The sequence below is a fragment of the Chroicocephalus ridibundus genome, chromosome 4 (genome assembly GCF_963924245.1).
Source record: "Chroicocephalus ridibundus chromosome 4, bChrRid1.1, whole genome shotgun sequence".
Lineage (NCBI taxonomy): Eukaryota > Metazoa > Chordata > Aves > Charadriiformes > Laridae > Chroicocephalus > Chroicocephalus ridibundus.
Genome location: NC_086287.1, coordinates 3,054,303 through 3,080,529, shown reverse-complemented (window position 1 = coordinate 3,080,529; position 26,227 = coordinate 3,054,303). Strand labels below are relative to the sequence as shown.

At 40.5% G+C, this 26,227-nt stretch overlaps 1 protein-coding gene across 3 annotated transcripts in view; it reads left to right on the top strand.

Annotated features, from left to right (window-relative positions):
* The first annotated feature begins 5,953 nt into the window (after window positions 1-5,953).
* NAT10 (N-acetyltransferase 10) overlaps window positions 5,954-26,227 on the top strand; it is a 45,878-nt gene continuing 25,604 nt past the window's right edge. For 2 of the 3 annotated variants that reach the window (XR_010071024.1, XM_063334523.1), the window contains exons 1-26: window positions 5,955-6,163; window positions 7,437-7,528; window positions 8,201-8,372; window positions 8,679-8,801; window positions 9,578-9,639; window positions 10,486-10,600; window positions 11,965-12,072; window positions 12,778-12,911; window positions 13,249-13,342; window positions 13,731-13,829; window positions 14,340-14,476; window positions 14,991-15,115; window positions 15,414-15,564; window positions 16,047-16,143; window positions 16,910-17,026; window positions 18,008-18,109; window positions 18,217-18,291; window positions 18,900-19,016; window positions 19,203-19,336; window positions 21,473-21,521; window positions 22,165-22,258; window positions 22,344-22,454; window positions 23,562-23,734; window positions 24,369-24,488; window positions 25,478-25,576; window positions 25,991-26,064. Coding sequence is in view for 2 of the 3 variants with exons in the window: in XM_063334523.1 (XP_063190593.1) it covers window positions 6,056-6,163; window positions 7,437-7,528; window positions 8,201-8,372; window positions 8,679-8,801; window positions 9,578-9,639; window positions 10,486-10,600; window positions 11,965-12,072; window positions 12,778-12,911; window positions 13,249-13,342; window positions 13,731-13,829; window positions 14,340-14,476; window positions 14,991-15,115; window positions 15,414-15,564; window positions 16,047-16,143; window positions 16,910-17,026; window positions 18,008-18,109; window positions 18,217-18,291; window positions 18,900-19,016; window positions 19,203-19,336; window positions 21,473-21,521; window positions 22,165-22,258; window positions 22,344-22,454; window positions 23,562-23,734; window positions 24,369-24,488; window positions 25,478-25,576; window positions 25,991-26,064 (2,882 nt within the window). In the remaining variant the exon portion in view is untranslated. Of the gene's footprint in view, window positions 6,164-7,436; window positions 7,529-8,200; window positions 8,373-8,678; window positions 8,802-9,577; window positions 9,640-10,485; window positions 10,601-11,964; window positions 12,073-12,777; window positions 12,912-13,248; window positions 13,343-13,730; window positions 13,830-14,339; window positions 14,477-14,990; window positions 15,116-15,413; window positions 15,565-16,046; window positions 16,144-16,909; window positions 17,027-18,007; window positions 18,110-18,216; window positions 18,292-18,899; window positions 19,017-19,202; window positions 19,337-21,472; window positions 21,522-22,164; window positions 22,259-22,343; window positions 22,455-23,561; window positions 23,735-24,368; window positions 24,489-25,477; window positions 25,577-25,990; window positions 26,065-26,227 lie in introns of all 3 variants that reach the window. The other variant, XM_063334524.1, reaches the window with a different exon arrangement.

Genomic DNA, 26,227 nt, shown 5'->3' with positions numbered 1-26,227 from the left:
TATCCTGGAACACTGGTTTTCAACGACTTAAATTTAATGTAACGGGGTGACATTTCATAAGGTTGTCTTTTGTTTTGGGTTTTTTTTCTCCCTGATAGATTCTCTTTTTCCTGAATACATGTAAACCCTCCTTCTGTTTTTCTGATTTTATTCTAATAGCTGTGACTTCTTCGGGGAAGCTTTCCTTTTTATGGACTTTCTTTTCATCAAGGCAGCAATGTATAAAACAAATGGCATAAGACTAGGAGCTGGAAAATACCAGGTCTTATTCAAGTTTTTCTGCATACTTGTGGTATAATCTTTGGAAAATCACTTGTGCCTACCTTTTGCGCACATGCACTCTCTCTGCAGTGGGGAGAATATATTGATAGCTGCCTCCATAGAGGTGTTGGTAGTTCTGTTGCATTCTATAGCACGTGCAAGAAGAAAAGTGCTATATACGTTAAGTATTGCTCATCAAATAATTCCTACCTGTGGAAAGGTGACATTAAGGAACAGCTACGTGTTGTCTAACTGTTATATACAAAACTGAAGGTTGTTTTCACTCAGAGGGTCATTTCTACTTTGTATCACAACTGAACTTTCAGAACTTGTAGTCAGATACTTTGACTTCATTGTGAAATAAGCTGAAACTCCGTACAAATAGGTGGTGATATCACTTTTCCATCTTCTGTGTGAAGAGCACAAATGCGAAATGTTTTTACTGAGAGAAGTGATAAGCTTGTGAAGAAGATACTACACACCAGACATCTTGAAACGATGCTGATGGCTAGAAGCAGCAGTTTTAGTCAAGGCCTAGAAACATTCCATACCAGTATAACAATATAAACTGCAGTCTGGTGAGAAGTTGCTGTTCTGTGTCTTTTTTTAGGAAGCTATTACCAAGATAATAGTCCCAACTGTTTTTTAACTGGAAAAAAAATAAAAAGACAAACCTTTTAATGTTGAACTGATGTAGGAAAACAGTGAATTCTTTTTTTTTTTTTTTTTTTTGTGTGCATCAGCTTACTTTTTAAATGGTTGGTAGAACACAAGCTATTCAGCTTTTTCCATTGCACACCAAATGCTTCTTTAATAGCTAATTGTAGTTTGACAATAAACCTGCAGCATACTAAATTAAAGACCGCCGAATGGATCAGAACATTCCATTTAAGGTTTTGGGGGTGTTTTTTCTTTTTTTTAACTTAAATTTATTAATAAAACATTGGGTAGTTGAGAGGCCTCTTAATTGAGATACAACTTTGTAAGCCTTTTCATGTATGAAAATGGTCTTTAGAGTAGCTGCTCTACTGTATGCCGATAGAGGGAGATGTGTTATAACCGTAAAACAAGTACTTAAGATGTGTTTAATCTGGGAATTTGCACTGACTCCTTTAATCTCAGTACATGCGTCTAATAAACAGTATACTGAAAAATTGGCTTGAGTCACAGTACGGCACATAGATCCACAAACTGGTTTTCTGGCCTGTTCAGGGGAGCTTTTAAGCATCTTCACTCCGTAACTTAGCTCTAGATCTGAGTTATGTCCAGATCACAAGCACTCCTAGATAACGTTTCTTTTGAAAAAGGTCATCTTTTTGAACAAAGACCGTGATAAGTGATCGTATTGAGGCTGAAAGTGGCACTTCTGGACTGGATGCCAGGGGGTGAGCTGCGTTAATTCTAGTTGGGTGCTGCGGTGGGAGAACTCCAGCCTGATATCTGTGGTTGGAGAGCGTGAGAGAGCATAACAAAGTGCTACTTCCGAGCCTGTATGTAGACACATCTGTTGCAGCCTTTGGTGGTTTTACTTGATTCTTCTGTGAATCAGTCTTCTGGGATCATAACGGGCTAGTTGTGACTGCCTTGCACATACAGCTACTATGAGGAAATACAGATTTTTATTTTGGCAGGGGCTTCAGTGTCTAATACTTCTAGGCTGCAATAGTGTACAGTGGTATGGGTTTGAAAACAAACTTCTAGCTTCAGTGCCTGTCTTCCTCTTGGCTGTAATGCAAGGATTCTTAAAAATAATTTATAAGTCACTCGAGTTTCCAGATGTTTCTACCTAATGTTATTGTGTCTGGGAAACTTGAATCGTTCCTAGAAATCCTATGACTTTAATACTATACTTGGAAATCATGAGCTATTGTCTCATACCTAAGATCAGTTTGTCCTACGTTTTACTTGGGTGTTCTTCCTGTATTCGGGCTGTCTTTGTAAGAACAGTTCACCAATATGAATTCCGGGTTTTGCTGTGGGAGGTGTTCTAGACTTCACTTAACCCCTGTTTTGTTTCCAAGATACTGTCTTTTGTATAGCAATCTCTGAAGCATCATCCAGAGTAGCTGGGAGAGTAATGTTCGCTTCTTGTTAATAGCCAGTCAATGTATTCTGCTGGGGCTTTGTAACGCTCAGAGAACTTCATGACCTTAAAAATGTGTCTTCTCAAAATATCCTGCTGACCTTATTAGACAGGCAGGTTCTGTGATTGGGTTACAGGCTACCTTCATAAGTGTCTTGGGAGAACGGATCGAGCTTCCTTCTTTTCTCTGAAATGCCATTTGAGAGAAAAGTTATTGAAAGGGCTTTAGACAAATGTTAGAAAGACGATAAATGAAAAAGTGGTTTAACTTCATATGATTAAAAGCAAATAGGGCAAAACCTTCGTAGTCCAGCAGAATAAGATCAAAACCAATTGGGCAGAAAAATCTTGCTCTTCGTATTGTTTTTTTTTGAAGTTCTGGCATTGTGTAAGCTGAGTAGTTTGACTTTTCCTACCTCTTCTTTGCAAGAACCATTCATTATAAATGCACATCTGAGAGACGCGTCTTGGGGCTCAGTGGACAAAGTTCTGCTATATTCTCCCAGTTTTCTCCCATCCCAAGTCTCTTGTGGATATGAAGGGACATGAGAACACTGCTCCTTACCAGCCCCATTAATGAGGCTGTTAGTCACATCTTGAAAAATAAAGATCATCCCTCTTTCTCATGCGAAACTGTTCTTGAATAAAATGTATGCAAAGTATCGAAACAGGTAGTTTTAAGATACAAATTCATAGTTGGAGTTGAGGTTTGCGACTATATAAAGTAGGCTGTGTATTTTAGTGTTTCAAATCTCTGCACCCATTTTTACAGCATTCCTTCCAGCTGCACTGAATATGGATGGGACTGGAAAGGCTTTTTAATTGTTTGAGCTAGTACCTACCAAGTTCTACAGGTGGGCTGGGTAGGTGTTCTTCACCACCGATTGACCTAAAAATCAGTGCCTCGTGTGAAGAGCAAGCAGGAAATGGTCCTGAACAATAAAACTTTCCTTTTGAATTTAGAAAGATTATTCCCTTGTTTAAATCTGGGCTTAAACGTAGTTAGGATTACTGTTGTGAACTTGGCTGGAAACTCAAAATTGTATTCTTTCCTTCTGGTTTTCTCTAAATGACAAAACTTGCTTTTACATTCAAATGTTTTTCATCCCAGTCAGTACATTTTCCAAGAGGAAAGGTTCCATGCTTTTGAGAACTACTGCACCTCGGCTGTTCAGGATTTGAGGTTGCATTCAAATCGTCTAACATCAAAGGGAAAGAAAACATCTACCCTGTAGTAGACTGTTAAAGAAATTTAATGTCTCTTCCTTTATGTGAAAGCAAGCCCTTGACCCTCACGCTTCTGCGAAAACTTAAAAGCATCTTGGATTTCTGTCTGTTCCTACAAGGTTTCAGACGCTGGGTGATGGTTAAGTTTTGGTGTGGAGTGTCAGAGTCCCTGATGAGAAACTAATTTTCTAAACTGTTTGTCTAAGGGAAGAGGTGCTATTCTACTAACTGCTTTCTTAGGCTTTTTGAATATAATGCAATTAAAATTACTTGTGGCTCTACATCTGGCCTTAATGGAAGAAAGGAAATCTGTTTTCCAGAATCCACATCCTAAAGCCACTTCGAGCGGCGCTTAAGAGAACAGCGTTAGGAAACATCAGCCTAACTTGACATTTTGTTTTGAATTAAATTTATTGTTAGCTCTTGCTGCAGTTACTAACACATTAATTTGAAAAGCTACGTTCTGTTCCCTCCCCACTTTTTAATGTTCATAAAATAATCAGGTGGGTGTAACTAGCTCAGTTCCAGCTACAGTGGCCAGTTTCTCCTTTCTATGAAATGTGCTCAAATACCCAATAGTGGATCAAGAGTCCACCTGAAATTTTGGTATCAAGATAAATTTTAGTAATTATGCATTAGACTTTTATTAAGTGGAAATGTGTTTCCTTTTTTAAAGCTATTCAATTTTAGAACAAATTTTTAGTAGTGCATCTACCATATAAAATAAGTCTTCAGAATTACGTTTTACTTAATTGTCAGATTTAAATTTTCTGATGGCCTTAAACATACCTGTATATATGTCTTTGCAGTTCTTTAACTCAACATTTAAAACAAATTGGTCCATGGCTTATGTAAACATTTGAAAAATAAATCTATTTAATTGTTTTATGTCCTTCCCTTTTAAGCAAATATTTCATAGCTATACCTTAGGGAATTGTCTTGCTACACTTCTGTTGCATCGGTGGTTTGGTTTCAGTAATTTGGGTTTACCTGGGTTCACCTCAAAAAATACTGTTCTACAGCCTTTATGATTATTAATTCAGTAGTTTTATCATATTTTTGCTATATTTTAAAACGTAAATATTTTATCCTCAAATACATCCAGTGGTATTAAACACATTTTTCCTACGATGTTACCTGGCTTAAATATTTCATTGTTCAAATGTTCAAGTTCAAAACTTTTTTTTTTTTTGGCAGTATTAAAAGCTAAGAATAAATATATCTATGCAAATAGCTTGGCTCAACTTTGGTATTGGAAGGTTAATGTTATAGATTTTAGGTTATTAGGAATAGTTTTGCTGTCAGTTTGAGAATAAATTTTGTGTTTCAGAATTACTAGAACTTAAACAAAGTCAGATTGATAAATTGTTTTCCCGTTGCAGCTCCACACTTATGCAATTTGGGATTTTGTATAGAAGACTTTCAAACAGCCGTGGTTTTATTAAACAGTGGAGCTTAAATGTTACAAGCTACGTAAGCTTTTATTGAGAAGCATTAACGTTTCTTGGGATTTCATAATTTAGTATCTGATACTGATGTAGCGTAAAGATTTGTTACTTTTCTGTACATGTGCTCAATACGGTGTATCCAAATGCCCTTTTTTTTTTTTCTTTTTGCTCTTAACAGCACCCGAGGACACCCAGTGACACCGTGTATCGTAGAACGGCAGTAGGTGGAAATGGAGTATCTTTATAAAGTCATTAGAGGCATGGCGTTGACTACAGTAGGGCTGGGGTTTGCAAGCAAGACTTATTTAGAATGAAGGATTTTAAAAAAATAAAACTAGTGTTGCCATCGCAATTGTGTTTATCCCCTTTTTACAGTCAGTTACACCAAAGTCACTGAGGTAAACCCAGAATTGATGTGGCAGTTCCTGGCCCCTGGCACCGGACTGGGCCTTTGCTTGATTTTGAGAGTTGGGGTTATCTCCAGGTGCTAAATTGTAATTAAGGATACATAGCTAATTTAAAAAATAGCTTCCACAACTCCTGTATTTTTCCCCAGATGAAGAATCCTCGTTATTAAAGCAATTACTTCCTCTTTAGTCCTTGGTGCTGCTGGTGCCAGGCCTGTAACGTGGCTGCCCTCCACCTTCTCCTCAGGTGGGGCGCAGGTACCTGCACTCCGTGTCTCTGCAGGCCGAGGGCGTCGAGGCTCTGACCAATGCGTGTTTCCTCAACTCCACTGCGACTTTCCCGTGCGGAAAACTGGCTTAAATTCTGCTTTTAAATAAAGAAATAAATAAAGCTGTGTTTTACGGCGCGCAGGCGAACGGCGGGGGCAGCCTCGGGGTCCTGCTGCGGTGCGCGGCGCGCGCGCCCTGGCCCGCGCCGCTCCCACGTGGTGTGGCCGCGAGCCGCCGGGTCCCTCGCTGCCGCCTGAGGGGGCGGCTCGGCTCCCCTCGCCTCGCCTCGCCTCGCCTCGCCTCGCGTCTCCTCAGGGCGGCACTCGGGGCTCGGGGGAAGGTCCGAGCGCCCCGCAGCCATGCAGCGCCGGAAGGTGGACAACCGCATTCGGGTGCTGATCGAGAATGGGGTGGCGGAGCGGCAGCGGGCCCTCTTCGTGGTGGTCGGCGACCGCGGCAAGGACCAGGTAACGCTCTCCCGCAGGGCAGAGGGACTCGCCCTGCCTCCGGGCGGGGGTCTGTGTGTGTGTGTGTGCTGATTTTGAACCGCGCCTCTGAAGAAAGGCTGATCTGGAATCCCCCGGTACCGGCTTTTTCCTCTGTAAAGCGTTAAAACCCGCACAGAATGAGGCAGAGCAATGGCGTGCCTCTGGGTGTGTGAGGTGACTCGCCGCGCTGCAGAAACGAAAAAGGGTGTTAGAAATGGCTTAGGAGACTTCTTAAACATCTACTGTTTGAGAAGCTCATGACCGTTAAAAAAAAGCGAGTTCAGGCAAATCAGAATCTTCTTTTGTAAGCTGGGGAAAAAGATATCCAATTTTCTGCCTACCAGGGGCTTCTTTCCTGTCGCAGTTCTGATGTAAGATGTTACGGTTTTGCTCTCAAGCCGTTTTATGTACTGAGTCATCTTGCAAATGTCACCACGCCAGAATTTGGCCTGGACCTACCTGATAGGTCCATACCATACAACTGGTAACATAGTATGGAAGAAATTAACCACTAACGCTTCAGAGACTCCAGACTTGTGTTTTTGGAGTGGAAAGGGGAAGAACAGCATGGCAAAACTGTAGTATTTTAAGATAAGTTGGTTCAGTTTGCTCCAGTTCCTGGGAAAAGTACAATAAACTAGTTATAAAAAAACTTAGAAAATAACGAGTTGATCAGGCAGCAGTAGAAGAAAGTTGTCATTGATTTGCTGCTAAAGCGGACGGGTGAGTTCTGGTGGGACATATCCTGAGTCTGGTTGTGTTCAGTATTTTCACGGATGAGCTGGATTCTAAAGCAGCAGGCATGCTTACTGGATGTGCTGGCTACATATCCCTGAGGTGGGTTGCCAAACCCACTAGAGGATGAAAACTCAAAATGAAATCCTGGTAAACTGTAGACGCCTGACATACGTTGTGTGAAATCTACTAAGAGACCAATACCAGGAACTGTATTTAGCCTGGAGTAATCGCCTTCTGTTTGTACAGTTGTTAGCAGTTCTGCCAAAGAAGAGTGCTAAGGAAACGGTAGGAATAATTCAGTGTGTTCGATGTCACGTAGCCCTGGAGAAGGCACAGACACACAGGTCTGTGTAAGAAGGAATGTAACCTTCACAACATGTCAAGGGATCCTTCTGTTTTGCACATGATTGCTCAGTTGAAAACATAGCTGTAACATCAAGTATAGAGAAATATTTTGCTCTTTGATGTTAGCTTGTGAGTACAGTTGTTCACGAATGTTTCTGTGTTTTGGCAGGTGGTTATACTTCATCACATGTTGTCTAAAGCAACGGTAAAGGCCAGACCCTCTGTGCTATGGTGTTACAAAAAGGAGCTAGGCTTTAGCAGGTAAGATGCTTCTTGTGTCTCATGCTGCGGTCGCTACTCTGTGTGAAGCAAAAGCTCTGTGACTGGTTTGCTGGGCGTGGGTTGCACGATTTAGTTGTAAGGAGAAACAATATTAGTTCTTAGAGGAGCTACAGGAAGTTTGATCTTCCATAACTAAAATTGCCTTCACTAATACAGTTGACACTAGCGCTAGGTAATTCTGATTTCTTTGTGTAGCTCTAACGCTCACTCTGTTATCCTGGGCCAATCTCTCCCTCACCTTTTTAACCTCAAAGGTTAAAACTTTAATTCCCCAGCTTTTCAGCCTCAGTCATGTTTAGAACTGTATGTGGATTAAGCATTAGAATTCCTTGCTTTTGAAAAAGTGTTTAAAACTTTGATTCTTAGATCTGTGTGCGTACTTACAGTCTGCACACAAAGTCAGGGAGGAAGCGTTACCTGAAACTGCATGATTCCAACCAAGGGGTTTCTTGCAAAAACAGCTGGTTCTGTGTGATATCCACTACTTTGGGCTGCAACACATGGGAACATAACGCGAAAAGAGCAATTGTGATTCAAGGCTTTTTTCCTTGGAGGCTCGGCTCTGACTTCCAATTAGACTTGAACATAGGCCTGAATGCGCTTTTCTCAAACCGTTTTTCAAGAAAACTTCTGTATAATCTTGTTCTCCAGCCACCGGAAGAAGAGGATGAGACAACTACAGAAAAAAATTAAAAGCGGAACTTTAAACATCAAGGACGATGATCCTTTTGAGTTATTCATAGCAGCCACAAACATTCGCTACTGCTATTACAATGAAACTCATAAGATTCTTGGTAACACTTTTGGCATGTGTGTACTTCAGGTAAGGAGTTAAACTTTTGACTTAAAAAGGACATTGCTCTAGTATTGGTTGCTTTGGTTTAAATGCTGCAGGAATACTGTTTGTTGCTTCTGTTATTTCAATTATGATGGCCTTATGTATCTGTTACAAGTTTTGCGAGGGTGAGATAGCCTTGTTGGTAGAATTTTAATGGGATATTGGTTAATGCAAATGTTAAGTGTGAATTAAACTTTGAGAAATAATATTTTTAGGCTTTCTGTTCCTTTTACAGGGTCCTAGTTGCACTGATGAACTCCAGGCAACTTTGAATTTTTCTTTATTTCCTAGGATTTTGAAGCCTTGACTCCAAACCTGCTAGCTAGAACTGTTGAAACAGTAGAAGGTGGTGGAATTGTGGTGATTCTCCTGAGAACTATGAACTCACTGAAGCAGCTGTATACAATGACCATGGTATGTTCAACATAATGCGTCTGTTTTATATAAGTAGGTACATCACGGTGATGCTAAGTTTTGCTTTTGTTATTCGCTGTAGTCTTCCTTCTGTCATCTTTCCTGCTCCTTCATTCATCTGTGATTGAATGTGTCTTATGCTTAGGCAATTCTGACAACCTGTGTGTCTTGAAATCCTGCTAGGTTACAAGGAAGAAACACCCGTCATTCACAAACGTAACCGTATTCTTTTGTTCCGCAATAGTTTTGCAAAATGTTTATGCTATCTGCCCATGTAACAGAAAATTTAAGTAAAAAAATAGGCCTTTTGAGTATTTTGTGACCTGTTTCTAGGTGAGATCAGCTTCACTGCTACTGTATATTTCTATATATGACCTATTCACGTTGAGTAAACTTACCCCTAAAGCAAGACCTGTTTCCATTAGTAATAATGCCAGTAGGCACATTAAAGTGATAGACTATTTTTTCTTAGCATCCCTGAGGTGCTTGAAGCATTCTGTACCTGGCAGAATTGACCTTTAAGTCAGGCAAAAATAAGAAAGACCATTGTGAAAACTGTTGGTGGAAAAGTACATTTTTAACAAGTATTTGGAAAATGTGGATGTTTTGCAACAAATAGAAAATCAGAATACTGTCTGGGATGCAGTGTTGATGGAAAGGGAGGCTGTAATCCACAGGAGTGGAAAAGAAGTTGGATCGTCCCATGAGTAGCAATCTTGTAAGTGTCGCTGTTACTGGTCTTTGTTTTCCAGATTGACTTTTTCTTTTTGTTTCAGGATGTACACTCTCGATATAGAACAGAAGCACACCAGGATGTGGTAGGACGGTTTAATGAGAGGTAAGTTATTAAGAGTGTAAAGGATCTAGGCTGTATGCCCAGATAAAGCATCTGGAACATCATGTATTCATATTAGGAAAGCATCCTACGGGTTTGCATTGGAACAGGGCTTCCTGGCTGCTTCAGTGAAGTTTTCATGCACTGTTGTGGAAATGAATACATTTATTGTTGGAGGAATTGTATACAAAATTTTGGCAAAAGTTACAAGGGATATGCAAATAGGGCCAGATTTGTAAACTTTTCTGAGTCCCTTTCTTGAAACATTCTGTGGAAATGTATGCTCTAGATGCACAGAAGTTCAGATACTTATTGCAGTACTTTAAAACTGCTTAGTGTGGAATATTCTTTGTGGGTTTAGAAGTGCCTTGTAAAGGTATTTTCTCTGTTGTATAGAATAAGCATCTCTTACTGACTGAGCGAGCCCTAGCTCTAGCCATAGTAAAATTGCAGCATTTGTTCTTTAGCATGCGGGTGGTTTTGTCATGTCAGAAATTAGAAGGATGAATAAGCCAGTGCTGACTGCAGTCTTTGGGTGATCAGCACTTGTCACAGTTGTCTCATGTCTTAGACTTTTATGCAGCTACTTCCCACTTAAATGCTCTCCTGGTAGATCATCTTTAGTTATCATTCTTCTTTGGAGACATCCTGGTAAGTGGATACCTCTTTTGTGTAGATGATACTGATTTCATGGTAAGAGTCACACTGCCAGTTACGTGAACTTGTTGTAGTTCATCTGTAAGTAGCTGTAAATACTATGTCTGGCTTTAGAGAAGAGTTTAAATTAACTACCTAATTGCAGTTGTGTTGCTAGTGTTTTTACTGAGTTGTCTTTGCTTTACTGCTCAGGTTCATTCTCTCTCTGGCTTCATGCAAGAATTGCATTGTGATTGATGATCAGCTGAATATCTTGCCCATCTCCAGTCATGTTGCAAACATCACACCTGTTCCACCACAGTCGCAGGTCAGTGAGCGACGCCAGTTGCTTTTCCTTGGGAGAAATTGGTCTGAGTTTACCGCGGGGTGTTTAAGATTTAAAAGAGGAAACTTTTGTTTCACCCTGATTTATATCAAATAATTGTCTTGCAGACAGGGAGTAGAATGTTCTGCAAAAATTATACCTGGTGTGGGTGAAGCATGGGAAGCTGTTGTGCCTTTCCTCCTTGTTTGTTTTTTTTTTTGTCAAAGCTTTTTTTTGTGTGCTTGCCCGTCTTAATTGATTTTGCTGTATCACTGTTTAACCTAGCGAGGTGGAGCTTAATTGCTGTGGTTGCTGCTTGAGAAGTACATAGAGAGACTTAAGGCTGATGGACAGTTGGAACGAGAGAAATAAAAAAGTCTTTCGAGGGTTGGAGGGTGGGAAGCTGCTTTGGAAAAAGGTCTATTATGAGCTCAAGAGACACCTGATAGCTAGAAGCTGTGGTAGTTGTTTCAGTTTCTGAATTCGCATGCCACATCTCGGGAGACATTCACTGAATATAAGCCAGACGTATAGCTTGCACTGTTAGAAATGTATACTTTTATCACTTTCCATTGTAGACTAAAGTAAAATGGAAACAGTTTTAAACAGAAATCTTTACACTCTTGAACTGTTTTGTTTTGCCTAAGAAATACCGACATAGGTTATGTCAGAGATGGTAAAAACATTTTAACAGAGCATTGATTTTAAAAAAACAAAACAAAACAAATCCCCCTTAGCATTATAACAGTATTGGCAGCAGCACTAATGCTTATCCGTTGAATCGATAGACCGATGCCTTTGGAATTTTAAGTGACAATTAGGAAAATCAGAATTCATTCCTATTGAAAATTGATTCCTTTTGTGTCCAGGTTTGTTTGACTTTGAAAATCTTGATATTGGTTTGAAAACTGATCTATTGCTGCTGGAGTAGTTTTTCCCCCTTCATGGCAGTATGTACACCTCGTGTGACAGGTGTAACAAAGATCATAAAATTTTGGAATAGTCTGAAGACTGAAAAATGAATTAGATTCTTCAGAAAATTTGTCAATGGTCTCTTTTTCCTAGCAATGTTATTCTATGGTTACTACGTACTAAAAAATCCTTTCTTTTTTTTCTCTAAGCTTGGGGAAGCCAGGATACCCACTTCTCATGTAACCGTTCTCCTGAAGATGTGTTAAAATTTAAGTGCTAAATATCTGTCGTCCATTTAAATTTTTCTGTTTCTAGGGAGTATGTTCAAAGTGTGGTAACATTTCATTTCAGATATCTTTCTCTGCCTAATAAAAGATACCAGAAGACATGACAAAGGTATAACTGTGTCGAAGCGTCCTTTACTAATCCTGTTATGGTAAATCCTGTGCTTATAGGAAGATAGCCTTCAGCCGCAGGACTTGGAGCTGAAAGAACTGAAGGAGAGCTTGCAGGATACGCAGCCTGTAGGAGTTTTGGTGGATGGCTGTAAAACCCTGGATCAGGTTGGTGTGGTGTTTGAATTTGGGATACTCTGTGCTTGACAGGTAACCTTAGGTACTCATGTTTGTGTCTTACCTCGCATGTAATCAAATTTGAGCGTGAACATTGACGGCTGTAGTCTAACCTGAAGTTTCTGCTCAGTTTAGTTCTGAATAGAACTTGAAAATCCATATCGTGTTTTAATACACCCTTATTCCTGCCTCCCTTGCACTTTTTTTCCAGTTTGAGAATCACTGACTAGTGTAAATGAAGGCCCGATTGCAATTGTCTTTCCTGCTTCAGAGTATCCACTGAGAAGCTGCAGTTCAGCCTCGTGGCTCCCAGAGCTGTGCACTGCTTAAGCCCTTTTTGTAGTAAGCCTTCTCACTGCCAAGATATGTTCATCTTCCACCTCTGAGGACAATGTGTCTCTTCCCGTCTTGCTGAATGTACTCAGTGGTCAGTGGCATGGAGGTAGTAATGGACAATTGCTGTACTGATTTTTGATCTGTGTTTTGACCTGAATAATTTCAAGAACTCAGTGGGTCAAGACTACCACTTCTTGCACATTGTTTGTCTGGGTTTTAATGTTCAGCTCTCCTGTCTTGTCTTTCTCTTCTTTCTTCCTGTTCTATGAATGAAGACGTGTACTAGTGGTAAGTCTAAGTAATGCTGAAAGCAATTTCAACGCAGCTGATTTTTGTCTTCTGTTGTTCTCTGATCATCAGGCAAAAGCAGTTCTAAAATTCATTGAAGCCATTTCTGAGAAGACTCTACGGAGCACTGTGGCTTTAACAGCAGCCAGAGGACGTGGTAAATCTGCTGCTTTAGGACTGGCCATTGCTGGAGCAGTAGCTTTTGGGTGAGTGATCCCCTCCATCTTCCAGGCTTTATTTGTATCCATGAGTTAAAAAAAAAAAAAGACAGGATCTGAATATACTTGTATACTTGTAATTTCCGGTCCTTCATCCTTCCTTTTTATTACTCTTGTATCTTTTGATTGCTGCATACACTGATATTCAAGTTTTTCTATTTTATAGTAATAAGAAAACCTCAGTCTTTAAAAATCAAAATAATCTCACATAAAGTGAGATAAGTGTCTAAAGTAATCTGCTGTGTTTTGGTTATTAGGTAAAATCAACCCCTCTTAGTATGTGTATGTAGAAAGAGCTAAACTCTTGTTTTATTTTTCTGTGCAGTTACTCCAATATCTTTGTCACATCTCCAAGCCCTGATAACCTTCACACTCTCTTTGAGTTCATATTTAAAGGCTTTGATGCACTGCAGTATCAGGTAAGGAGAGCAGACTCTTTTACAGTACTTTCACAGTGTTCCTGTTTAGGAGGGGTTTTGCATCTCATCTGTGATTTTTTACGTAAATTAGCTATCAGCTTTTGCCCCTACCAGCCCTTTTAATAATGTTCTGCAAAAGTGAATCGTAGTACAGTAATGTTTCCTTTTCTGTTTTTAAGTTGCGAAAATCAGTTTCTTTGTGAAATAGTTTTTAAGATAAGTAAATAATTTCTCAGTTCTCAGGCCTATGAAACTTCTGTTATAAGAGTTTTTAACTAGAATCTGAAACAACAGTGTGCTCCTAGTGAACTTATTTTGATGATAATGGTAAATGATGTTTTTCTTAAATCTTGTCTTGTTCACACTGTTTAACAATGTTTTCTTTCAGGAACATCTGGATTATGAGATTGTTCAGTCTTTAAATCCAGAGTTTAACAAGGCTGTTGTCAGGGTGAACGTGTTCAAGGAGCACAGACAGACCATTCAGGTAACTGGCCTCTTTTGCAGTCTTCCCTTTCTACTTTTTCTTCATAACAGTTGGCTTGTCCTGATTGATTTTGCTTTAAGGCAGACCTTTTTATTCTGGTGAGTGACTTTCACAAAATATCTCCTTTCTGTGAGTAACCTTGTAGGTTACAAAGTTCCCTTGGTAATCGCTGGTGGATGATTTCTTCTTGAAACAAAAGCAAAGGAAGGTGAAGGAAACAGTGAAGGAAGAGCATATGTTTCTAGTGATTAGATTTCCTTCATTTTCATGATCTCTGCGGCTAAATTTGTGTGGAAATGTGCAAAAAAAGATGTGCGATCCAGTTCTTGTTAGGGTAACATGAACCCTTTCCCAACTATTTGTTTTCATGTCTCAGTCTCTGGCTTGATGGTTGTGGAGAACAGGGACAACAAACAGCTTTTCAGGGCTCCAGCTTTGCCAACTCTGACCTTTCCCTAATTCCCAGACAAGCTGTTGTTGATGATGACGGTGTCCTCTCATTCCTTGCAGTACATACACCCTGCGGATTCTGTGAAACTGGGTCAAGCTGAACTTGTTGTGATTGATGAAGCTGCTGCCATTCCTCTGCCCCTGGTGAAAAACCTGCTAGGCCCTTACCTTGTTTTCATGGCTTCTACAATCAACGGGTAAGGCTTGAGCAGCAACTGTCTACCTGGAAAAGCAGTTGTGCAAGTGCCAGTAGACTATTTCTTATCTACAGTGCTTTTTTTATTACACGCTATTACATCAGGTCATGCTAATTCTTGATCTGTCCTGGAACTGTTCCTTAAAATAACCGAGAGTCAGTACCTGAACTTGCTGCTTTCTTTTGTTCCACCGTGGATTCGTTAAGTGTTTGACTTGCGCCTCATTTGTTCTGCTACAAGCAGCAAATATATAAACAGGATTCTGTTAAGAGAGAGGGAAGAATGACATCTTCCTTCTAATATGGTGAGACTAAGAAAGCGACAGGGTAGGCTGCCCTGTCCTACATGCTCAAGAACACCAAAAGGCAGCGATTCTCACGGATGGTTGGGGCCCTCACAGGCCTCAGAGTGGCACATAGCTCTAGATGACAGCCTACTTCTGTGCTGGAGCTTCACCATGGCTCAGGATTGCTGTTGGGTTATTTGCTTCAGACTTTTGTCTTCTGCTTTTCAGGTATGAGGGTACTGGTCGATCACTATCTCTGAAGCTCATTCAGCAGCTCCGTCAGCAGAGTGCACAAACCCAAGTCACCATGACAGCAGAGAACAAATCTACAGCTACAGCTAAACTCGCCTCAGGTACTCCATTGCGTTCTGGACTGTGGTGTATAACCATGATCTCCGGTGCTGCTGACTGGCAAGCCCTCTGGGTATCGCTTGTGTCCATGTACTTTTTAGCTGTAGGAAGGTAGTGATATGGGAAAATGAAGGAACTCTCCTCATGATTTTCAGATATAAAGGCTTTTAAAGGATGAAAGCTATACGAGTAATGATTTTCTGATCTCCTGGAAGCCCTTCAAAGGACACTGATCCTATTGCATTCTTTGTTAGCTGTAACTTCCAACACTAAATGTTCTTCTTTGAAATCTGTTTGCAGCTCGTACGTTGCATGAAGTCTCCCTCCATGAGTCGATCAGATATGCCCCTGGTGACCCAGTTGAAAAGTGGCTAAATGATCTGCTGTGTTTGGACTGTCTCAACATCACCAGAATTATCTCTGGCTGCCCGCTGCCCGAAACTTGTGACCTGTATCCTTACTCAAATGTTGTCTTCTGATCAAAATATATTGCTTTCCGGTGAAAGAGGCTTTTTCAAGCTGATTAGTAGTGGGTTCTCCAGTTTAACTTGATAACCTCAGCACGTGATCTTTTGGCAGAAGTCTATTAAAGACCACGCTTCCGGAGTTAAGCTCTTACTGCTGCCTTATAAGACCAGTGGTGTATGTTACCAGGACATTACCAAACTCCAGTTTTATTGCAGAGACAATCCTAAGGAAGGATTGAATGAAGGGAAGTCCTTGTTGGAGTTATAAAAGGTTTAGCTTTACAGATTAAGAGTGTGAAAGCTATGAACACTGCCCAAAGTCATTCATTCTTGTAGACAGAGCTGTAGGGTCTAAAAGCACAAGGCAGCATGTAGCCCACGGCTTTATTGAAAAAATTACTCCTAAACCAACAAGGAGCTCTTTCCTTGTTTCCAAGGAGGTTTTTTCCTTAATCCCTGTGTTAAGATACTATGTAAATAGAGACACGCTTTTTTGTTACCACAGAGCATCCGAAGTTTTTCTGCAGAGACTGATGGCCCTCTATGTGGCTTCACACTACAAGGTAACGCTTGTGCTACGTCTATCAAAATTTCAGCTAGCAATTCTGTGGAGGGAGCAGTGCTTGTTATGACAGTCTAGTTGAATTGGCCTAACTGAGGTTTCCAAACAGCTTCAGTTGCTTCTTGTTGTATACAGTTCCATATTCTCCTTTCTCTGAGAAGATCTCTGCCTTGGTCTTGGCTGAATATACTGGATTTACAGATATCTGGAATATTTTTGTCTTGAGAATTCTGGAGACTAAATTCTAGATGAGCCTACAAGCTTGTCAGAATAGTGTCAGTTCCTCTTTTGCAGTTCTCTTTACCATATTTTGGCAGCCTCAAGTTAACCAAAGGACTCATACTGTTGTACTACTGAAAAGAGTAGTAATAATTCATCTCAAGGTTTCGAGACCAGGGTGACTAGTAAATGTGAGTGGTGAAGTCCATGAGTACTGAAGTACTGAGTACTAAAAATCTGTCCTTTCAAAAAAATATTTAAGATTTCATAAAGAGATAAGTAGCTATATAAAAATAGAAAGTTCAGTTCCATACATATAAGAGCAAGAGGTTTTACTTGGGAAAAACAGATGCTGTCTGGTAGTGTAACAGCCGTGAACTGGCTTGTGAGCTTCTTCATCCATTGGTATTGTCCTTGCTCCAAGTTTCTTAATAGCCCTAAATTCAGAAAATGGAGGATTCTTTAAAAGTCAGCTACTGACATTACACCGGCCTTTGAAACTCTTCTCATAGAATAATTCAACTTTCTGATATGTCTTTACCCTCCAGAACTCACCCAATGACCTCCAAATGCTGTCCGATGCACCTGCCCATCATCTTTTTTGCCTTTTGCCCCCTGTTCCACCTACCCAGAATTCATTACCAGAAGTACTTGCTGTTGTTCAGGTAAGAAAGCAGCGTGTGTCTATAAAGTGTGCCGTTCAGTAACGAAGCAGTGCGCTGCTGTGAGACGGTATACTGTCAGCGTACTTCGACGGCAGTGTACTATCTAGGAGTAGACGGTAGCATACAGCTGTGGTTTTGTGCGTGTTATGATCGTGTATTAAGTGTGTTTCCCCACACACACACTTTCTTTAGTTAACACTAATTGCTTTATAAATATATTGCTTTATAAATATAAATTGCTGATCCTTTCACATAGACCTCCCAGTCTCCACAATGTGTTTGTGCTGAGAAACCTTCTAAGGAGCTGAACTACTGCTTCAAGAGATGACTTTGTCCTCCCATTTCAACTTCCTGCGAGGAGAGTTGGTTCATTGGTTCACTCTGCCTGTCCCATGTTTCTGGCATCCCTTTTATTTGCAGTAGAACTGCAAAAATACAAACTCCTCAGATGTACGTGCTTAGAGGTGTAGAAATATTTCAGCCATTGACTGTTGGGTATCTGACTATATGCTTCCTTCCTTAAGAACACAGATTCTTAATTACGTGTTCAATGCACCTACTTAAATCTACTGTTTCTTAAAAGAAAAAACCCAGTTACATGAAAAATATATAACATTTAAAGAGAAATATTGGTGGGACAGGCTTTTATCTTGCTGTTGATGGACTACAGAAAATGCATAGACCAGTTTCTATGCTGTTAATCTCTTCAGGCTGCTGTTGCACCATAATGTAACGCCTGCTGCGTCAGCTGTACTGGGCTGGCCCACTGGTGTGCTTTTTGAGACAGGGATTTTAGGGGCAGAGCCTGTCTGTTGGCACATACATGTTTACTCATCGTGTTGCAGAGCAGGGATCACATGAAATGTCAATACTGCACAATATACTCGGCAACTGAGTATAAATTTTAATTCTGCTGTAGTGGAGTGGCTGTAGGAGTAAACACTTTTTTCTCCAACAATGGTCTTTCACCTTTTCTGGCAGGTGTGCATGGAGGGAGAGATCTCTCGCCAGTCTATCATGAACAGCCTTTCCAGGGGAAAGAAAGCTTCTGGTGATCTTATTCCCTGGACCATTTCAGAGCAGGTGAATAATTTTGCTGTGTATTCACACCCAACGTACGTTTCAGCGCTGTTTCTTATTTCCAGAGTGCCCATCCGTGTTCTTTAAATTGACTTTTGTCTCCTATGCAGTTCCAAGATCCGGACTTTGGGGGCCTCTCTGGTGGGCGTGTTGTTCGTATTGCAGTTCATCCGGATTATCAGGGGGTAAAGTACTTTGGCACCCAATTATTGTGAATAGTCAGCAGTGGTACCATGAGAATGGCTCTACAGGCAGAATTCAAGAACAGGGCAAACACTTCAATTGCTCCGGTTGCCCCATTTTAAGCTTGGGGACTGAGCCAGCGGCAGTAACAGTGAAGACAGACATGCAGCAATGGTCGTATGCCACAACAGGCTGGGGGACATTGCTTTCCTCTGGGTGGGTAGCAAACCTGTGCTTCTATCATTACTAGGCAGGTTTGTAGCGTACCAGCATCCCAAGCGGCAGTCTACAATCAAGATCCAGTGATATTTATTGGGAGGTTAACAAATGTTCATGCTGGTGTTTGGCATTTTCTGAGTGCCAGAGTTAAGCACCGAGAATTATTACACAGTCCTGAACTAGCAACTGGGCTCTCGTTGTGGTTTTGGACGTTTGGGTTCTGTAGTGTCCTTTATGGAGTGCTATGTAGCAAAGAAAATGCATTTTTGCAGTGACTGAGTGATCTCTGCACTGATGATTGTTAGTGGGTTTGTAAGAGGAGAATGTTGTTGCCCTGTCTTAAAAACTAGGTATGTCTTTTTGCTTATAGTGTATTGTACCTACTTCACAGATGGGCTATGGCAGCAGAGCTCTGACTTTACTGCAGATGTACTATGAAGGCAAATTTCCATGTTTGGACGAAAAAACAGTTCAAAAGCCAAAAGAAATTGCAACTGTAAGCAGTGAGGTATGGAGCTCAGTGCATTTCTTGTCTTTTCTGTTGTGCTAAGCTGTTTGTTTTTCACTGTAAGTCTCAATAATTAATCATTTCTCTGGGTAATAAGGAAATACTCATTTTTTATACAGAATAAGAGATTTAATTTGCAGATTTCTTTGAGGATTGCTACTAACCCATTTCCACTTTCTCTTTCAGACCGTTAGTTTATTAGAAGAGGTTGTGACACCTCGGAAAGACTTGCCTCCTTTACTTCTCAAACTGAGCGAGAGACAAGCTGAAAACCTGGACTATTTAGGGGTATCTTATGGCCTAACACCAAGATTACTCAAGTAAGACATTATTCTGTTTTCTAGTTACATCCAGTGCAAAAATATAACTGTATAAATTATATTAAAAGAATAGATTTTTTTATAGTATATATAAATAATATAATATATAGAGGTGCAGATGATGTTATTTTAGCCCTTGGACATTCCCTTTATCTCTGCATGCTTCTCTTGGTTTGTAAAACTGGGAAGGTCTGAGCCCATTTCTCCTGCAAGACCTTTTCTTGATGTGCAGTAGGGTTGATCCTAAGTGTAATCTTTGAGATCCTACCTTCGGGGTAGTTTTTCCTCAGACTCTTTCTGAGGGAAAACCCATTCCCTTCTTGGTTGTCTCTGCGATCCTTCTAAACAGTTAACTAATTTTAATTGCTACGTTTTTCCAGGCTAGAAAAATAAGAACAGCCTGTAATAAGTAGGGAGGAGTTAAATACTGCTTCCTGTGACCTGTAGAAGCTTGAGCTGCTGCTGACTTCAAGGCCAGTTGTTAGTTTCCTGACTAATGTAAATGCTTTTCACCAGCAACTGCAGCTGCTTCTTGCTTTTCTTACCATGGAGGAACTGAGTTACTCCAGCAGTAAAATATTTATCAATTTTTCTTACATTTTATATCTACTTTACAACACAGTTTTACATGAAAGCATACCATTTTAGAATAGAACAGAATAGTTTCAGTAGGAGGGGACCTACAATGATATCTAGTCCAACTGCATGACCAATTCAGGGACCAATTCAATTATTTTGTAACAAATGCTAACTTTTTTAATATTATCAAATTCTATAAAATACCTAGATTCCTGAGACTTTCTTAGCCATAGTGTGGGAAGTGGTGAATCTGTAGTTTGGGAGACAGATTCAAAATAATGCAGAATTCTTCCCATTGCTAGGCAAAAAGCAAAACAGTCATTTATCACCTAAAACCTTGGTTCCTTGCTGGCTTACCCCCACTTAGAGAGGACCTCGGGTGCTGTACAAGCACATGAGATGAGGCTGAATTCAAGAGAAGTAAGAGCAGTGGAGGCCAATTTGTGACTGACCCAGTCAGAACCGTGGTAACACAACTATGTACGATTCAGCATTTCAGACACAAAGATTGCAGCCTGTTTTGTTCCACGGCAAGCATGCTGCAAAGTTCATGCCAAAATGGGATGGTGAATTGTTTAGCTGTGCAGGAGGGCAGCAGAACTGAATGGTTATCGTGAAATACTCTTAATCATGGCAAATTATAAAGCAGATGATTCAGATTTCTTACTTTATTTGAATGATCCCTCTCAGGGCAAAGGAGGAGAATGAAGTGTTCCGCTACTACTTTTTTAATTATTTGACTGTTAGCTGCAGTGAGATAGATTAAAAAAAAAGGATGAATAGTGGGATAGGGAGACGCCGGGGTGCACATGTAGGGCTTCCTGCTGAAATTGTGCAACATCCTGCGCAGCTGATGAGTAGTCACCCCACAGCCTGGGGAGGTAGGTTGCCAGGGACAGTTGCTCTGGGGCCTGGCTTCTCTCTTTTGTCTGGGATGCCATATGTTTGGTCTCAGCAGGTCTTTTTGTACTAAGTCCTCCTTTTACTGGGCAAACTGAATCGTAGGGTCAGTTTGTAACTAAGACGTGAGAAGGAACATGAGAATGGAAAGGGATGTCAACAGGATTTTGCTGACCAGTCTGGGGTTCTCTCTGGTACACAAGTGATTATTTGAAACGTGGGAGTTGCCAGGGAAAATCATCATTTGTTGAAGAAGAGCTGAATCTCTGAAGTAAACTGTAAATCCTCAGGCCCTCCCCAGGGTATCTCTTAGGAGTCTGTGATATTGGTCAAGACCTGTTTGCCTGTTTTTAAAGGAGGTCCTGGAAGCATGTCAAATACAATAACTCTTGTATCACGTCTCTGTCTTTCAAAGTTTGTTCATTTTTTGGTATCACAGTCATCGTTTTTCACTCCTCTAAGTTAGAACCTCAGTCGGTTTGATTCCCGTTGCTGTCAGTGTTCATTTTTGTTAGTTGGTGGAGTGTCTTACAGACTTTTGCCTAGTTTTCAACAGTTGTTCTTGTACGGTAGATAGATTGCATTTGACCACAGGTATTATTGTAGAATCAACAGCTCCATAATTCTCAGTGCGTTTTCTCTTTTCCCTTTCCCCAGGTTTTGGAAACGTGCTGGATTTGTGCCAGTTTATCTAAGGCAGACACCAGTAAGTCGCATATTGTTTCTGAACGAAATCCAGCCCTATTGAAATCACTGGGCATCTTTCCATTAGCTTCTGTGAGATGTGATTTGGGCAGGAAAGTTTTCTGAGACTACATTTGGGGGTTGTTTTATATTCATTTTTGTTCTTTGGGCCTATAGTTAGCTAAAGAAGTAAAGTATTAGGTTTGTGAATGTGGTCTTCTAATTAGTTTGCACTTAAAAATTAGAGTGCAGGTGCAGCTGTTGAGGGTTATTAATGTGGTCATTGGTAAAATATGCAAGTGGCCCTTGAACTGACCGCTCTCGTTTTTCAAGGTGTTTACAAAAAATAGCATGAGCAGTTACAGTACTTTTGGAGAGAATAATTTGTCCCATGCCACTGCGTATTTTTTTTGTTGTTTTTCTGGCTCTTGAACTGTACCTGGAATTTGCAATACTGGTGACTACTCGTTACCTTGAGAAGCCAAAATCCCTCAGTACTGGGATTTACCAAATTCTAGACGTTCATAGGTTTTACATTAGGTAGTGGTGATCAGTAGCAGTTGATACATGAATTCTTGTTGATTTAGAAGACCTTTGCCTTCTTCAGTTGAGCATAGAGTGCAAAAGGTTCATGGGGGTGATGGGAGATATATCTTATTTATTAGAATGACCTGACCGGTGAGCATTCGTGCATCATGCTGAAGATGCTGAATGAAGAGGACACTGAACAGGAGCCTTGGCTTACTGCCTTCTGGAAAGGTAACTTTGATTTTGCTAACGTTAGGGGAATCTTCTGGGATGTTTTGTCCACAGGAATAATTTATTTTATCATCTTGTCCTATAGATTTTAGGAGGCGGTTCCTTTCTCTGCTTTCCTACCAGTTCAGCACATTCTCTCCCTCATTGGCATTGAATATTCTACAGAACAAAAATATCAAACAGCAGCCGCAACCACGTGAGTACCCTGGTTCGCAATGTTCAGTTAGGTTGCAGTTTAAAGTCTATGTATATGTTTATCAGAGTTCTCAAATCCATGCATTATACGATCTCTCTTGTGAATTGCCACAATTGCTCTTGGTCAGTTACTATGTTTTGTCCCTGTTATCCAGAAAAATGCTTGTATTTCTAAGTAAAAGCTAAGTGGGCATTTTCTGCCACTGAAAATGGGTAGTGGGGTTTTTTTTGGTGTAGGGTTTTTTTTCCTGCTTTTTTGATTGATGATTCAAGTAACCCAAAATTAGAGAGCTCTTGACTGTAACAGCGAAATGCATCAAAAAACATGGATGGATACTGACATCTGCCACATCCAGTATGGAATTAAAAGGGAAGCCTTGAATAGCAAGGGTCAGTAGTCAGAGCAGGTTGCTTAGGATCTTGGGAAGAACACTGTCATCAGGAATTTGGAAACTGGAATGTGATGTCTTTCTAAGAGAGAGGCTTTAGTTCAACTGCGTGTTATTGGGCTCAGTGCAGCACTTGTTGGGGGAAACACACAGGCAGTATAAAAAAAGCATTAAAAAAAAAGTATATAAAAAAAGGCCAGACAAGACAATTCTAACAGTCACTTCTGGCTTAAAAGCAAATTGCTGTTTTCTCAGTGCGTCTTAACCGAGGGGAGTCCTCTTGAGAGAACTTGGTAATCTGTTCTTGTGGGTTTTAAGCACCTGTCTTGGTGAAAGTGTTTTGGTGGCTGCTACAAGCGAACAAAGCTCTTTAACAGCAAAACCGGTGTAACGTAATTAAAGACTGGGCAACCTGTGTTTCTCAGCACTCACTGTTTTAAGTCTCTCTGGCATCTTTAATTTGATATACTGGTCTGTTTTGACAGTTGTAATGTTTTTCATATGGATGTATGTCTGTCTGAAAAGACTTTGAATAACCACACCAGTCTGAATAGCAGTGTTACACCTAGTGTGTTGAATTCTGAAGTGTGTTGGGAAGTGAACCTGTGGGGCAGCAGTTGGCCTTTACTCACTGATATGAAAAGGAACTTGTTAAATACTGAGACCCTGAGCAGCTTTGAAGACCAGGCTTGACGTTGTCTTTTTATTGAACCCATCAGCCATCAGTCGTGCTGAATTAGAATCAGTTTTCATCCCGTATGACCTGAAGAGATTAGAGATGTACTCTCGCAACATGGTGGACTACCATCTCATCATGGATATGGTACCTACCATTGCCAGGATGTTTTTTCTCAACCAGATGGGTGATATCTCTCTCTCTGCTGCGCAGTCGGTATGTATCACTGTGAGAACAAGCCATGCTTCACCTCTCTTGGTATATATATTTGGAATAGTTTCCTGTTTCATATCATCTTTAAAAACAGACTTTGCTTCACTTAATTGCTTCTTTTGTAGTCTTCTTCATGACTTCATAGAATCATAGAATCTTCATGGTTGGAAGGGACCTTTGAGATCATCGAGTCCAACCATACACACACACAAAAAAGCCCTACAATCTCGGTCACTAGAGCATGCCCTGAAGTGCCAAATCTACACATTTCTTAAATACCTCTAGGCAGCTGGAGGAAGCTGCTTGTAGTGTTCTTCTACCTTTAGTGTTTCCTTTGAATAAAATTTGTAGGGATCATACTCTGTTGTGTTTGGAGCACTCCACGCATTTATAACATGGTGTGAACTGTGGCTTAAAACGCCCTCAAGGTCTTCTGGCTCTTGAACTGTACTTCATGAGAAAGGTATTCATCTGTACTAAGTATGGAATGGCACTTGCTGTCTACAGAATAATTTAGGGGTGTTCCCATGCATCTGAGCAAAGCTTCAACTCGTACCAGCCTTGTGTAGGGAATGTAGAGGGTATTATGTGTTTGTGTGCTCTAAAAGTAAAACTGAAATACATGTCATTTCCTCAGGCCCTTTTTCTAGGCATTGGCCTACAGCATAAATCTCTGGACCAACTGGAAAAGGAGGTAGAACTGCCCAGCAGTCAGTTGATGGGCCTCTTCAACAGAATCATCCGCAAAGTAGTTCAGGTAATAGTGTCATGACGAGCTTTGTCTGGGTTGTATTGGACCAAAGTGTGATTCCAGTACTGAGCCCAGCACTAGTAGAAAGCTGAATCAGAACTGTGTGTCTTGAACATGTCCCCAGTGTAAACTTCTTTGTAAGATGCGAAAATCCCAGTGGAAAAAGCAGATATTTACGGCATTGATTTATATAGTGGTTTCCCCAATAATAGTGCTTATGATATGCGTTTAAATATTGAAATGTCCTGACCAAAATGCTGAGCGTACAGCCTATGTTGCCAGCTGAGCCTGAGCTGTTTGTTTATGATTGTTCAGCGCATTGGTGGCATCTCAACTTGTCTTGGAAAAAAACTTTCCCGGTGTCATTTAGAGGTCGACTTGAAGTCCAGTGAAATAATGGGAAAGTTTTGGATCTGGCTTCTTTTCTCTCTGATGTCTGTGTTAAAGTGAGTAATGTGATGAGTTATCAGATGGTGGGACGGACAGAATACTTGCCAACTGCTTGCCACTGCTTGCCGAGTCTGGGGCCTCTGGTTCTCAAGGATCAGGGTACGGTACCAAAGCTTCTGCAGTCTGGTGTAGGTTGTTCACTGGAGAGATGATTCGCTCAGCATAACACCTTTGTAATTATATTGAAAAAAATAACCGAAATAAATGCAGCTTTTAGCTGCCAGTGTTATCAGATGATGCTTTATTAATGAAGCGTGTTGTAAACTACGAGTTCTCTACATTTATGTGAGTGAGGTTGAGTGCTGACTGATTTCAGTTTTATACTTCCTATAAAAGCTGTATATAATTCTGCCTTTGGGAAGCAGCCTTGAGCTTTTTATTTCAGTGTGATGGAAAGTATGCATCAGAAATAAACAACTGCCCAATACTATTTGCAAGGTTAGAAGAGTTCCATGGGGACAGACAGCATTTCTTATTTATTTTAAAGCAGTAACTTAGAAGAAATATCATCAAGTCTTACATGTGTTGGCTTACTTCATTTACAGTTGTTCAACACAGTCCAGGAAAAAGCTGTGGAGGAGCAGATGGTGGCAACAAAGGATATTGTAATGGAGCCAACGCTGAAATCTTTAAATGACGATTTGGTAATTATGAACTTTCTTCTTCATACATATGTAAACACTTCACGGAGTTCCCTTGGGTGTAGAAGCCTTGTAATCTTAATTTTCTTGGATGGAAAGAATTCCACATCAGGTCTGTCACTTGATGGTAGTTAAAACCTGACAGCTTTGTGGTCCGTGCTTCTAGTCATGCTTTGTTAATCTGCAATATAGATTTTTTGCAGAGCCTACTAAGATGTTCTTGGAGTTATATATTACAAGTATATGTATACAAATAGCACACAAATGTAATTATATAAAAGAGAGAAGCTTTTCAGGACCATCTGGCATTTGTTTTAGGGGATGTACTACTCTTTCGGGGGAAAGGCATTTTCCTTGCATTACATGGTCACTATTGCACTTAGAGCTTAATGCATCTGTTGTGCTCTCCTGTTGTAGGAAGAAGCCGCAAAGGAATTCCAAGAAAAACACAAGCAAGAAGTGGGGAAGCTGAAGGAAATGGACCTTACACAGTAAGAATTTATCCGTATGAGTCTCAAATCCAGTTTGCCCTGATATCTATTTAAATGCCAGGTCACTAGTGCATCTTGCTGAGACTTGTGCACCAGGCTGCAGTTGCAGTATCGCAGTCTCAAACCATCGGTAAATGAGAGGTAGCAGCGGGTGTTTTCCGCA